Source organism: Propithecus coquereli, unplaced genomic scaffold (assembly GCF_000956105.1).
Source record: "Propithecus coquereli isolate 6110/MARCELLA unplaced genomic scaffold, Pcoq_1.0 Scaffold137, whole genome shotgun sequence".
Classification (NCBI taxonomy): domain Eukaryota; kingdom Metazoa; phylum Chordata; class Mammalia; order Primates; family Indriidae; genus Propithecus; species Propithecus coquereli.
In genome coordinates, this window is record NW_012137969.1 from 142507 (window position 1) to 154546 (window position 12040).

Here is a 12040-nt window from a genome sequence, read left to right on the forward strand (position 1 = left end):
TTAAAATTCTTTTTAGAGACAGAGTCTCACTCTCACCCAGGCTGGAGTGCAGTGGCGCCATCACAGCTCACTGCAACCTCAGATGCCTGTGCTCAAGCGATCTGCCTGCCTCAGCCTCCTGAATAGCTGGGACTACAGATGCACACCACCATGCCTGGCTAATTTTTAAAATTTCTTTATAGAGATGGGCTCTTGATATGTTGCTCAGGCTGGTCTGGAACCCTGGCCTCAAGTGATCCTCCTGCCTCCACCTCCCAAAGCACTGGGATTACAGGTGTGAGGCACCGCCCCTGGCCAATATCATACTCTATGTTAATATTATGTGTATAGAATAATTCCGTGGTGGTTGTCAGTGGGGACAGGGCTCTGAGGGTACAAGGCCTGGGATGAAGCTCTCACCTGACATTTCGGGGAGTGGCAAATCCCGAGGCTCTGTGCAGAGGTCTCCCCCGTAACCAAGCTCACACTGGCAGGTGAAGCTGGCTCCTCGCTCCTGACACCGTCCATCATTCTGACAGGGGTTCCGTAGACACGGGCTTTCTGCAAGGATGGAGGGGCTTCTGAGGGAGGGACATCAATGTGGAAGAGTCCCAGGCAGAGGACAGGGAGGGGTGATCCTTGGTCCAGGGACACCCCAGCTTGGAGGCCGCTTGGAGCCGAGCAGGGTGCAGGCTCACCTCGGAAGCAGCCCCGGGTGAGGTTCCCCAGGGTGCAGGTCTCCCCCGCACTGCAGCTGAAGGGCTTGCACAGCAAGGTCCTGGCGCCGACACAGGTGCAGCGCTGAGAGCAGTCCTCGGTCACAAAGCTGTCTCCCCGCTGGAAAGGGGGTAGGGCCGGGAGGAGAAGTTCTGGTGTCCAGCCCCGGCCTGGCTGTCCCTTGCACCTCTGCCCCCTGGGCCTCCCACTGCCGGCCCTACCTGATAGTAGATGCCATTGCTGGTGCAGCCGCAGTGGGCCAGAGGGAGGCTCTGAGTGCCACTGTAGATGTAGCCTGGGATGCTGGTGCAGCCCTCCACGCAAGGGCCCTCACAGTCCACAGGGTCCGCCAGGTCGGCACAGGACGCTGGGCAGGGCGTCATACAGCTCTGATACACTGTATTGGCTGGACACGCCAAGGCTGAGGGGACAAAGTCATAGTCAGAAACTGGCTGGCGCTGGGGCCAGCCAAACAGGGACAAGGTCACCCAACAGAACTCAGAGCTGATATAGGCAGGGGAGCCAGACTTGTGGGCCAGCTTTGTCCGAGGGTCTTTGTGTCTGAGCCACTGGAGCATCTGAAGGAACTAGACGAGCAAAGGTATGGCGGGAAGAAGCGGGATGTGGGGCGCGGGTGAGGCAGAGAATGGGTCAGGCTGGAGGACGTGCTAACTTGGACATGGTGAGAGTTCAGGGATGGAGGGACCAAGACAGGAAGCCCACGGCGAGGCGAGTGTGGGACAGAGGTGAGCAGAGGCAGATGGCAGAGGGCCTGGGGCCAGCAGGGGGAGGGGCAGCGCCTCACCACAGCGGGTGTGGTCCCGCCAACCGGCCAGGGCCACGCCTGCCTCCTGGCAGAGGATGGCGTAGGTGCTGAGGACCTGGCAGCGCAGCTCCTCTTGCTCCCTGGGGTCCCCAGCAGAGCACAGATCAAGCACACAGTGCCTGGGGCAGAGGAAGGGGCTGTTAGGGGGTGGGCAAGAAGACCCAGCCCTGCAGGGAACCCCAAACAGACATCAGGCGCTGTCCAGGGAGGGTCACAAGGGAATGAGGCCACAGGGAGAAAGGAGACGTGAACCGGCAGAGCACGGGGCGGGGAGCAGAGCAGGCACCTGGGCCATTCCCGCAGTCCTGGGCCCGTGACTCACTCCTGGAAGGGCTTTGGGGCCACAGTCCGGTGACAGGCAGCAAAGGGGCCCAGGGGGTCCGCCAGCACCCTACAGGCCTGGGTGCTGTTGACGAGCGCCAGCTGCTCTGGGCTGCATGCTGCCACATGGAAGCCCGCCGCTGCTCCTCCTCCTGCCCCGCTCTCCTCTTCCGGTAAGGCCCTGGGGCAGGTGAAGCGGAGGAAGGTGACATGAGGCAGGAAGAACACAGGGAAGGGAGGCAGGGCGGGGCAGGCACAGACTGGGACTGCCACAGCAGGTGCCCCCACAGCAGTCAGTGGGAGAGGAAAGGACAGAATTAGAGGGTCCAGGCCAGTCTCCCTGCACTCGAGGACGGGAGGGTCATCACCCCAGCCCCAGGCTCTCACCTGGGGAAGCGAAGGAGGGAGTGCCCCGTCTTCACCTCCCAGCTGTTGCCGAAGGTGTTAAGGTTGTGGGTGAGGGCGCCGCTGGGCAGCATCAGCTCGTTCTTGCCGTTCCTGTCATAGTTCCCGCACAGGCCACGCACGAGCCCCTGGTATGTGCTGGGCAGGGAGATCGCTGCGGGAGGAACGGGGAGCCCAGCTCTCTTCCTGTTCTCACTCCACCTCCTCCTGGACCCCCTCTGGAGCTGGGTGCCCCATTCCCAGGCAGGGGTCCTCTCACCACCATTTGCCTAAGATGTGGTTTTCCCTCCTCCATCCCAGAAATGTCCCTTCTGCTCCCTTTCCCCTCGCTCCACAACCTGCGCTGCGCCTTCCATCAAAGCTGACGACCAGCTCAAAGTCGGTGACCAGATACAGCCGTTGGCCCCGCAGGGTGACCCACAGGCGCTCATTGGGCCTATAGGGGATGGCCATCTTCTGGTCGTTGACCTGGAGAGGGAAGACAGGGTCCCAGGAAGCGCTCAATCAGCCTGCCCTGCTGCTGTTTCTGCCCGGCCCCTCTTCGCGCACGTGTCTCCATACTGCTCCCTGAGGTCATCCAGTGCAATGAGATACCCCAGTGGGCTTTGCTGTCCCACGTGGCAGAGGCCTCCCTGGGCTCTGCTCTCTTGGCAGCCCTGGCCCCTCCTTTGCAAAAACTGGCACAATGGGCGCCCTGGACCTTCTTCAGCCCAGCTTGACCTTCCTATCGCACTCTCTGTCCTCCTCCTCTCCTCCCCTGGTCCCCTCAGCCCCTGCCTCCCCCCATGAAGCAAGCCTGGCGCTAACTCTGACTTCTACAAAGAGCCTGCCCCTGCCAGGAACTTCCCGGAGAACGGGGAGCCCTGGCTTCTCCTGCTCCTGGTGGTGTCGCACGGCCCAGCCTGCCTTCCCACACCTGCCAGGCTCTTCCCCTGCTCTCACCACAAGCTGCAGGCCAGCTTGGAGCTGGACTTTGTAGCCATAGACGGTCGTAATCACTTCATGCAGGATGATGCGGCTCCAGGGCTGGTGCATCTTGTTGCGCCCCTCCACGAGCAGGCGCTCCACCCCCTCGGGGAGCACGTCTACCGTCGTGATCAGAATGTAGGTCATGCGGCCCATGAAGCGGTAGCTGAGGCGGTCAAACGTGTGGTAATGGGGGTCCCCCAAGACTGAGCATTGTTTCGACTCTGCCGAGAAGGGTAAACACTGAGAAGGGACCCTGCCTAGGTATAACAGTCCCCAGAATCCCTCCCTGACAGTGACATCTCCTCTTAGGCCCAGGCTCCCTGGATCTTTGAGCTTCAACTTTCTCCCTCTCCTGGCCTGATTAAAAACCTTAGTGGGAGGCTGGGCGCGATGGCTCACGCCTGTAATCTTAGCACTCTGGGAGGCCGAGGTGGGAGGATCATTTGAGCTCAGGAGTTCGAGACCAGCCTGAGCAAGAGTGAGACCCCGTCTCTACTAAAAAAAATAGAAATAAATTAGCAGGACAACTAAAAATATATATATATAAAAAATTAGGCAGGCATGGTGGCACGTGCCTGTAGTCCCAGCTACTCAGGAGGCTGAGGCAGGAGTATCGCTTGAGCCCAGGAGTTTGAGGTTGCTATGAGCTAGGCTGACGCCACGGCACTCTAGCCCAGGCAAAAGAGTGAGACTCTGTCTCAAAAAAAAAATTAAAAAATAAAAATAAAAACCTCAGTGGATCTCCTGGTTCAGTCCCTTTTCTGCCCTTGAGGAAGGGGCTCCAAGAGGGGATCAGTAAGTGGCACGTGGCCACAGGGATGGCGAGAGCCAGAATAAGCCAGGCCCCCAACTCCAGCTGCTCACCCTGCCTGAGCTCCTTCTTGCCCTGCTTCTCATGCCTCTGCCCAGCCCCTCCCTGTGGCTCCTCTTACCGTCAGGTATGCAGTTGCTGTTGCTGTGGTCGGAGTTGGGCTGGCAGTGGGACCCAGAGGGGCATCGGAAGGCCCGGCACTCAATGGCTCCTCCCATGCAGACACAGCTGTCTGTGCAGCCACTGGATATCCAGGTCTTGCCTGGCTGTAGAAGCCACAGGGAGAGAAAGGGAGTGAGGGAGTAAGGGCCGGTTCTCCTTCCTCTCACCCTGGCAGCCTTAGCTCACTGTCTGAATGGCTTAATTGGCACTTGCCAGAGGCAGTAACAGTGCCATTTGGATCTGTGTGTCCCTGTGTCCCACCAAAAGGTACTGTACTTGAAGTCTTAGATGTGCTTTTTAGGAGGTATTACTGGACCCATTTTACAGAGGAGGAAACTGAGGTAATAGAGGTCACCTGACTCATCAGAGATACAATCAGGATTCAAACCCAGGTCAGCCTACGCCAAGGCCCTGCTCTTCCAGCTATACCATGCTGGGTCTCAGTTGTGTGGATTCCTCAGATCCAAAGACCAAACCATGCACCCCCAGCCCTGGGCTGGCTGGAGATCACTGTGCTGCTCACACCACCCTTCACACCTCAAGGCCAGCCATTGAGACACGGGTGTCCCAGACTAAAAGAAGCTAAGGAAAGCAGAGAACGCCATCCTCGAGGTATGTTAACCCCAATCCCATTTCCCATGCCCACTCACAGGGATGAAGCCACCCTGGTCATCTTTGCAGCTACACTGACTTCTGGGCACACACTTGTCCTCATTCAGCACATAGCCTGGCTGACAAATGCAGCCCTCCGCACAGGTGGAGGGGACTTTGACACCCTCACACCGGCCATCCAGGTCCCAGCAGGAAGGTGAGCAGGGGGGAAGGCAGTTGGTATAGCTGCTGTGAGCAGGGCATTCCAGAGCTGCAGGGTGGAGAGGAATGCTGGTAAGTGGGGAGAGGGCCAGAGGGGGCCAAGGTGGGCAGGTGCTATAGAAACCAGGCTACAGGTGAATGACCAACAAGGCTTGGGGCTTTTTCTTCCTTTCCTTATTCATCCAGCAAACATTTACTGAATGTAGGCTGTGTGCTAGGCTCTGAGGAAAGACAGGAATAAGAATGGCTTTCCCAAGTCAGCATGGGAGGCAGAGGTCAGCTAGCAACTGTAGCATGACCATAATGTGCACGGTCAGTAAGTGTGTGACAGCAGGTGTAATGGGAGCACAGAGCAGGGAGTATTGATTCTGCTGGGGGAGTTAAGAAAGGTCTTTAAGCAAAAGTAGTTGTGAAAAAATGGAAATGCATACCATGTTCATGGATGGGAAGAGTCAGCAACATGGAGATGTCAGTTCTGCCTCAGTTAATTTATACATTTAATATGATCTCAATAAAATATACCAAAAGGGTTTTGTGTATGTGTGGTTAATAGGACAATATGATTTCAAAATTGAGATGAAGATATAAGCAAACTAGGGAGGAGGGGATGGGTATATGCATACATAATGAGTGCGATGCGCACCATCCAGGGGATGGACACGCTTGAAGCTCTGACTTGGGGGGCAAGGGCAACATACATAACCTAAACATCTGTACCCCCATAATATGCTGAAATAAAAAAAAAGATTAAAAAAAAAAAAAAAAAAAAAGAACGGTGAGTAGTGAATGTCTCTACCAAGTTAAAACCCATTTTATAAATTCTCAGTGATCATGACATTGTGTTACTGGTACATGCAGATACACATGGACCAATGGAACAGAAGAAAAAGCCCAGATATGGATCCAAATATATACAGAAATTTAGTATAGGATAAATTGTGGCATTTCAGTGATTTAATAATGCTGGAACATCTGGCCAGCCTTTTGGAGAAAAATAAAAAAAAATTAATTCATATCTCATTCTGCACACCAGGCTAAATCCTTATGGGTCAAAAATGTAAATATAGGGCCGGGCGTGGTGGCTCACGCCTGTAATCCTAGCACTCTGGGAGGCCGAGGTGGGAGGATTGTTTGAGCTCAGGAGTTCGAGACCAGCCTGAGCAAGAGCGAGACCCCGTCTCTACTAAAAATAGAAAGAAATTAATCAGACAACTAAAAATATAGAAAAAATTAGCCAGGCATGGTGGCGCATGCCTGTAGTCCCAGCTACTCGGGAGGCTGAGGCAGGAGGATCGCTTGAGCCCAGGAGTTTGAGGTTGCTGTGAGCTAGGCTGACGCCATGGCACTCTAGCCTGGGCAACTGTCTCAAAAAAGAAAAAAAAAATGTAAATATAAAAAAATGAAACCAGAAAAATTCTAGAGCAAAGCATGGGCAAAGTCTTTTTTTAGCTTCTGTGAGGACAGCATTTTTAAGTATGGCTCAAGATGCCATAAAGCAGCCGAGCGCGGTGGCTCACGCCTGTAATCCTAGCTCTCTGGGAGGCTGAGGCGGGCGGATTGTTTGAGCTGGAGTTCGAAACAAGCCTGAGCAAGAGCGAGACCATGTCTCTACTAAAAATAGAAAGAAATTAATTGGACAACTAAAAATATACAGAAAAAATAGCCGGGCATGGTGGCGCATGCCTGTAGTCCCAGCTACTTGGGAGGCTGAGGCAGAAGGATCACTTGAGCCCAGGAGTTTGAGGTTGCTGTGAGCAAGGATGATGCCACGGCACTCTAGCCTGGGCAACACAGTGAGACTCTGTCTCAAAAAAAAAAAAAAAAAAAAGATGCCATAAAGCCATAAAACAAAGATTATTATATTATTCAACCCCATAAAAATATTGTTTTTCCTGCATGGAAAAAAAAAAAGACAAAAGATGGGAAAAAAAAAAAGAACTGGAAAAATTTGTGTAACTCAGAGCATGACTAAAGGGCTACTTTCCATAACAGATAAAGAACTCCCATGAACTAGTTCAATAAAGATCAACAACTCAGAGCAAAAACGGTAAATGCATATGAGCAGATAGTTCACAGAAAGGGAAATGCCAATGGCTCCTAAACATATGAAAGAACTTACAACTTCACTCATAATATTAAGAAAAATGCCAATGAAGACTCCTGTTATTTTTCACTTCTCAGATTGGCAAAAATCCAAAAGCTTGATGGTGCATGGTGTTGGCAGGGCTAAGGGACAACAGGTACTCTCATACTCTCGTATGTTGCTGTTAGGAATGTAAATTCTTCAACGCCTCTGGAAGGCCGTTTGGTAACATCTTTCAAAAGCACAAAAGCACACAGTACTTGACCCAACAATTTCACCTCTAGGAATTTATCTCACACATATAAAAAATCATATGTGCACAAGGTTATTTTCTACAGCACTGTTTGCAATAGCAAAAAGTTGTAAACAACAGTGAAGTCCATCAAAAGGAGTGTAGTAACTAGTTAAATAAATGATAAATGATGGTATAATAATGGAATATTATGCAACTGCAAAAGAGAAAGAAGCAGCTCTTTACATATTGGATATGGAAAGATCTCCAAGCTAGATTGTCAATAGAGTGCAAAATGCTGTGTCTAATGAGCTACAGTTTGTGAGAAAAAAGGAGAAAATAAGGAATATAAATTTGAATTTGTTTGCATATGCATAAATAAATGGGCTTTGGGAAGAATACTGAGATGTGAACTGGACTCCTGGGGTCAAGGTAGGAAGGAGACTTTTCACTGGGTATCTTTTAATACTTTAAAAGTTTGTGAACCCACGTGAGTGTATAATATACTAAAAATGTTAATGAGGCCAAGTGGTGGCTCCTGACTGTAGTCCCAGCATTTTGGGAGGCCAAGGCAGGAGGATCGCTTGAGGCCAGGAGTTCAAAACCAGCCTGGGCAACATAGCAAGACCCTATCTCAACAACAACAAAAAACAACAGTATATAAATAAATTAACTTTCATGAATTCCCATTTTAAATTCCAGAGGGTTCCGAAATTAGATAGTGGTGATGGTGGTATAACTTTGTGAAGATACTAAAAGCCACTTTTAAAGGGGTGAATATTACACTATGTAAATAATCTCAATTAAAAAAAATTTTTTTAAAGGAAAGACCTACAGAAGGATGCCCAGTTGTCTGCCAGGAGGGGAGAAGAAATGAACTTTGCAGGCACAGGGAGCAGCGTGAACAGAGAAAGGCAGGGAGGTGTGCGAAAATGCAAGGCCTGTCAGAGGAGGGACTGGGCCAGGGGAGCCAGGACAGCCCACAGGTCTGGGACATCACGGCAAGGAGTTTAGACTTAATCTTGCAGGCCACAGCCATGCAGGCGAGTAACCCGACCACTTCTCCTTTGGAAAAGTAATGCTGGCAAAGGGGCACGTGAGAAGTAGCTGAGGGCTGTCCTGCCGGAAGGAGCACTGGCTAAGCGGCTACTGTAAACAGTCCTTGCCAGAGACGACGAGGGCAGAAATAGGTCAGAAACAACCAGAAAGCAGAATGAGGGAGCTTTAAGGGAAACATAGAGAGACACAGGGTTTGGGAGCAGTTTGGGGGTGACACTCACGGCAGAAGCTGCTGTTTCTCCAGAGTGGGGGCTTGAGCCCCTGACTCTGGCAGGCGGACCCAAAGGCTTGCAGAGCCTCGCAGAAGGCACGGTTTAGGCCTCCAAACTCACAGAGTGTGTTGGCACAGCCCACCAGGAAGGGCTTGAGGACCATGTGGGAGGCACACTGGGCCCAGGCCGGAGCCTTGAGGGCTGCCGCGCATTTTTCCTGGGCCTTGTGGAGGTCAGCGGCTCTGCAGTTCTCACTCAGGTTCTCCTGCTGGTTATCTCCTTGGCAACTGGGAAGGAAAGAGAAAGGGACCAGCATAGGAACTGCCATCAACCAACCTAGGACAAGGATTGGTGCTTCTGGATGACCCTGAGAGCTCTCAAGGTCTCCCTACCCGCCCTGTCTTCACACAGAAGCTGGTCTGACCTCCGCCAACCTTCCACGCAGCCTCATCTCCCCCCAGGTTTCTAAGCAAAGAAAAGAAGACTCACATTTACCCAAATAGGTTCCAGCAGCCCTGAAACCCAAATTATACACTTTCCCTCCAGAATGCCCGGGAGCTATCCCCCCTTCAAATCACACGCGTAAAGGAACATTCTGGCTGGGCACAGTGGCTCACGCCTGTAATCCTAGCACTCTGGGAGGCCGAGGCAGGAGGATTGTTTGAGCTCAGGAGTTCGAGAGCAGCCCGAGCAAGAACGAGACCCCGTCTCTACTAAAAATAGAAAGAAATTAGCCAGACAACTAAAAATATATAGAAAAAATTAGCCGGGCATTGTAGCACATGCCTGTAGTCCCAGCTACTCAGGAGGCTGAGGCAGGAGGATTGCTTGAGCCCAGGAGTTTGAGATTGCAGTGAGCTAGGCTGATGCCACAGCATTCTAGCCCGGGCAACAGAGCAAGACTCTGTCTCAAAAAAAAAAAAAAAGGAACATTCTGGGCTCCCTATCCCAGGTGAGCTCTACCATCTAGCTTCCCAGCTCCTGTTGCTATGATAGGTAGAGGATCTTAAGGGGACAATTACTCTGGGTCGATGTCCGTATCTTTCCAACTCTCCACAAACTCTCGGTCATTCCAGGCCAGTTCATCACTGGGCATCATCAGCTCGTCCTCTTCCTCGCCGTTGAAGTTCCCACACACACCGCAGACCTGGGTGGGCGGGAGGGGGTTTCAGTGCTGGGGAGCTCCTTGTCCACCCTAAATAGAAAGGTGCTCTCCGCAGTGCTCCCCTCTGGGGACTGGTCTCTCTGGTCTGGTGGGATGTAACTGTCGCTCCCCTGTCCCCCGAAGCTGCCTCCCCCAAGAACAGAGCCAGGTGTTTTTCTCACCTTTCCGTAATAGGCTTCAGGGATTTCAATCTCTAAAAGATGACTGCCATCAAACGTGACTCGTGCTCCAAACTTAATGTTGACAATGGTGTGGATGCCACGGGAAGTGATGCTGACCCCTGGGATCTGAGAGCTCTCAGGAAGGGTGACCTGTTGGCCATTGATCTGAAGAGGAGAGCGGGGCCTGTGAGTAAGAGGCTGGACCAGAGTCCTCTCCCCAGAGCTCCCTCCTCCCTCCCAGTGCTGGTCACCAGGCCCAGCTCACCAGCACATGGTGGTCCTTTTGCAGGGTGATCTGGGAATCGTAGATGTCAATGTAGACCTGGTGAAGGTGGAAAGCCTCAGGTCTGCCTACCAGCTCCTTGTTCTTGGCACTGATCTTGAAGAAGGGCACGTTCATGTTGGGGTGGCACACTTTCATCAGGACGTGCGTGCAGGTGCCCCAGATAGAGTGTTTACTGCCATCGAAGCTCACGTACTGGGCTTCCCCTGAGACCCGGCACACTCCCATACCTGGAAGGAGAGAGAAGTGGCTAAGGGATCTCCCGTCTCTGACGAGAACAGGGTCCCTTGGCAGGTGATGCTGCATTAACCCTGCATTCCAGAAAAAAGGATCTGGGAAAGGCCAGAGAGCCCCAAGAGGAAAGGAAGACAATGTTCAAGAATAGAATCAAGGCCCAGTGGCCAGAGTGGCATGAGGCTTGGGGCTGGAAGGGGCATGATTCTACCAGGGAGGGACTTATAATATCCCATCTAAGTTCATGGCCACTGCCAGAGGGGGATGGGTGAACTCCAGGTGCCTTTCCTGGCAGCGAGAGGTCATCATTCCTGCCTGAAGCTCTTAGGTACTGCAGGGCTATGAATCTGACCCCGAGTGCTACGGGTGTCAGGGAGAGTGTGGGGGAGTGGAGAGAACTGTCCTCGGTGTCTGTGGGTTCCCCCCCAGCACTGTGGCTCTCCTACCTGAGGCCCGGCAGCGGAGCACCCCATCCAGCGGCCAGCACATCTGGTTGGGTTTGCAGGTGGTTTGGAGGCAGGTGATATTGTTGTGGATGGAGCAGGTGCAGAGCCTGGAGCAGGTGTTCTCCGTGTACCAGCTCTCCCCCACCTGCGGGCCGGGCCATCAGCAGAGCCAACAGAGACTTGGAGGCTGGAAGTGGACTGAGATCCCTGACCCCCTGCCCGCCCCTGGCACACTGAGCTGGTTGCTGTCCTTTCTCTCGGGCCTTCTTCCTTGCCCCCAGCCTGGGCTGGCCCCTTCCCTGGCACTGGGCTTGTGCAGCTGGGACGGGCAGGGCCCCCCTGCTATCTGGCCTCTCACCAGGTGGTAGGAGCCCTCCGAGTCAACGCAGCCACACTGGCTGAAGGGCACGCAGGAGGTTCCACTCAGGATGTGGCCTTTCTGGCATTCACAGCCCTCAGCACAGGGTAGCGAGGCTGGGCAGTCCCTCGGGGCAACCAGGCTGAGGCAGGTGGCTGGGCAGGGTCTGGCACAGGGGCTGTAGCTGCTGCCAGGTGGGCACTTCAGAGCTAAGAAAAACCAGAACGTTAGGAAGAGCTGAGTGGTCTTTCCAGCTCCCTCACCTTGGGGCATCAAAAGTTCCTGCTACTATACTTGGGCGGATTAAGAGATAAACACCCGTGGTCTGTCCGTACAATGGACCATTATTCAGCCTTAAAAAGGAAGGACATTCTGACACACACTACAACACGGATCAGCCTTGAAGACATCATGCTGGGTGAAATAAGCCAGACACAAAGGACAAATACCATATGATTCCGCTTATACGAGGTCCTTAGAGGAGTCAAATCCATAGAGATAGAAAGTAGAACGGAGGTTGCCAGGGACTAGGGGGAGGGGACGGTGGAGATTCTTATTTAATGGGGACAGAGTTTCAGCTGTGGAAGAAATAGTTCTGGAGGTGGATGGTGGTGAATGTACTTAGTGCCACTGAACTACACTTAAAAATGGTTAAGATGGGCCTGGGCGCGGTGGCTCACGCCTGTAATCCTAGCTCTCTGGAAGGCCGAGGCGGGAGGATTGTTTGAGCTCAGGAGTTTGAAACCAGCCTGAGCAAGAGCGAGACCCCTTCTCTACTAAAAATAGAAAGAAATTAATCAGACA

At 52.9% G+C, this 12040-nt stretch overlaps 1 protein-coding gene across 1 annotated transcript in view; it reads right to left on the reverse strand.

Moving 5' to 3' along the window:
* The window catches only part of ZAN (zonadhesin), a 34799-nt gene that overhangs the window by 5563 nt on the left and 17196 nt on the right, over positions 1–12040 (reverse strand). The window contains exons 22-37 of the mRNA XM_012638882.1: positions 11237–11445; positions 10879–11023; positions 10181–10428; positions 9916–10080; positions 9612–9736; positions 8599–8876; positions 4841–5052; positions 4150–4294; positions 3191–3438; positions 2587–2716; positions 2231–2402; positions 1845–2024; positions 1502–1641; positions 918–1117; positions 678–816; positions 400–540 (exon numbers count right to left, since the gene is read on the reverse strand). Of these exons, the coding sequence (XP_012494336.1) occupies positions 400–540; positions 678–816; positions 918–1117; positions 1502–1641; positions 1845–2024; positions 2231–2402; positions 2587–2716; positions 3191–3438; positions 4150–4294; positions 4841–5052; positions 8599–8876; positions 9612–9736; positions 9916–10080; positions 10181–10428; positions 10879–11023; positions 11237–11445 (2877 nt within the window). The remainder of the gene's footprint in view (positions 1–399; positions 541–677; positions 817–917; positions 1118–1501; positions 1642–1844; positions 2025–2230; positions 2403–2586; positions 2717–3190; positions 3439–4149; positions 4295–4840; positions 5053–8598; positions 8877–9611; positions 9737–9915; positions 10081–10180; positions 10429–10878; positions 11024–11236; positions 11446–12040) is intronic.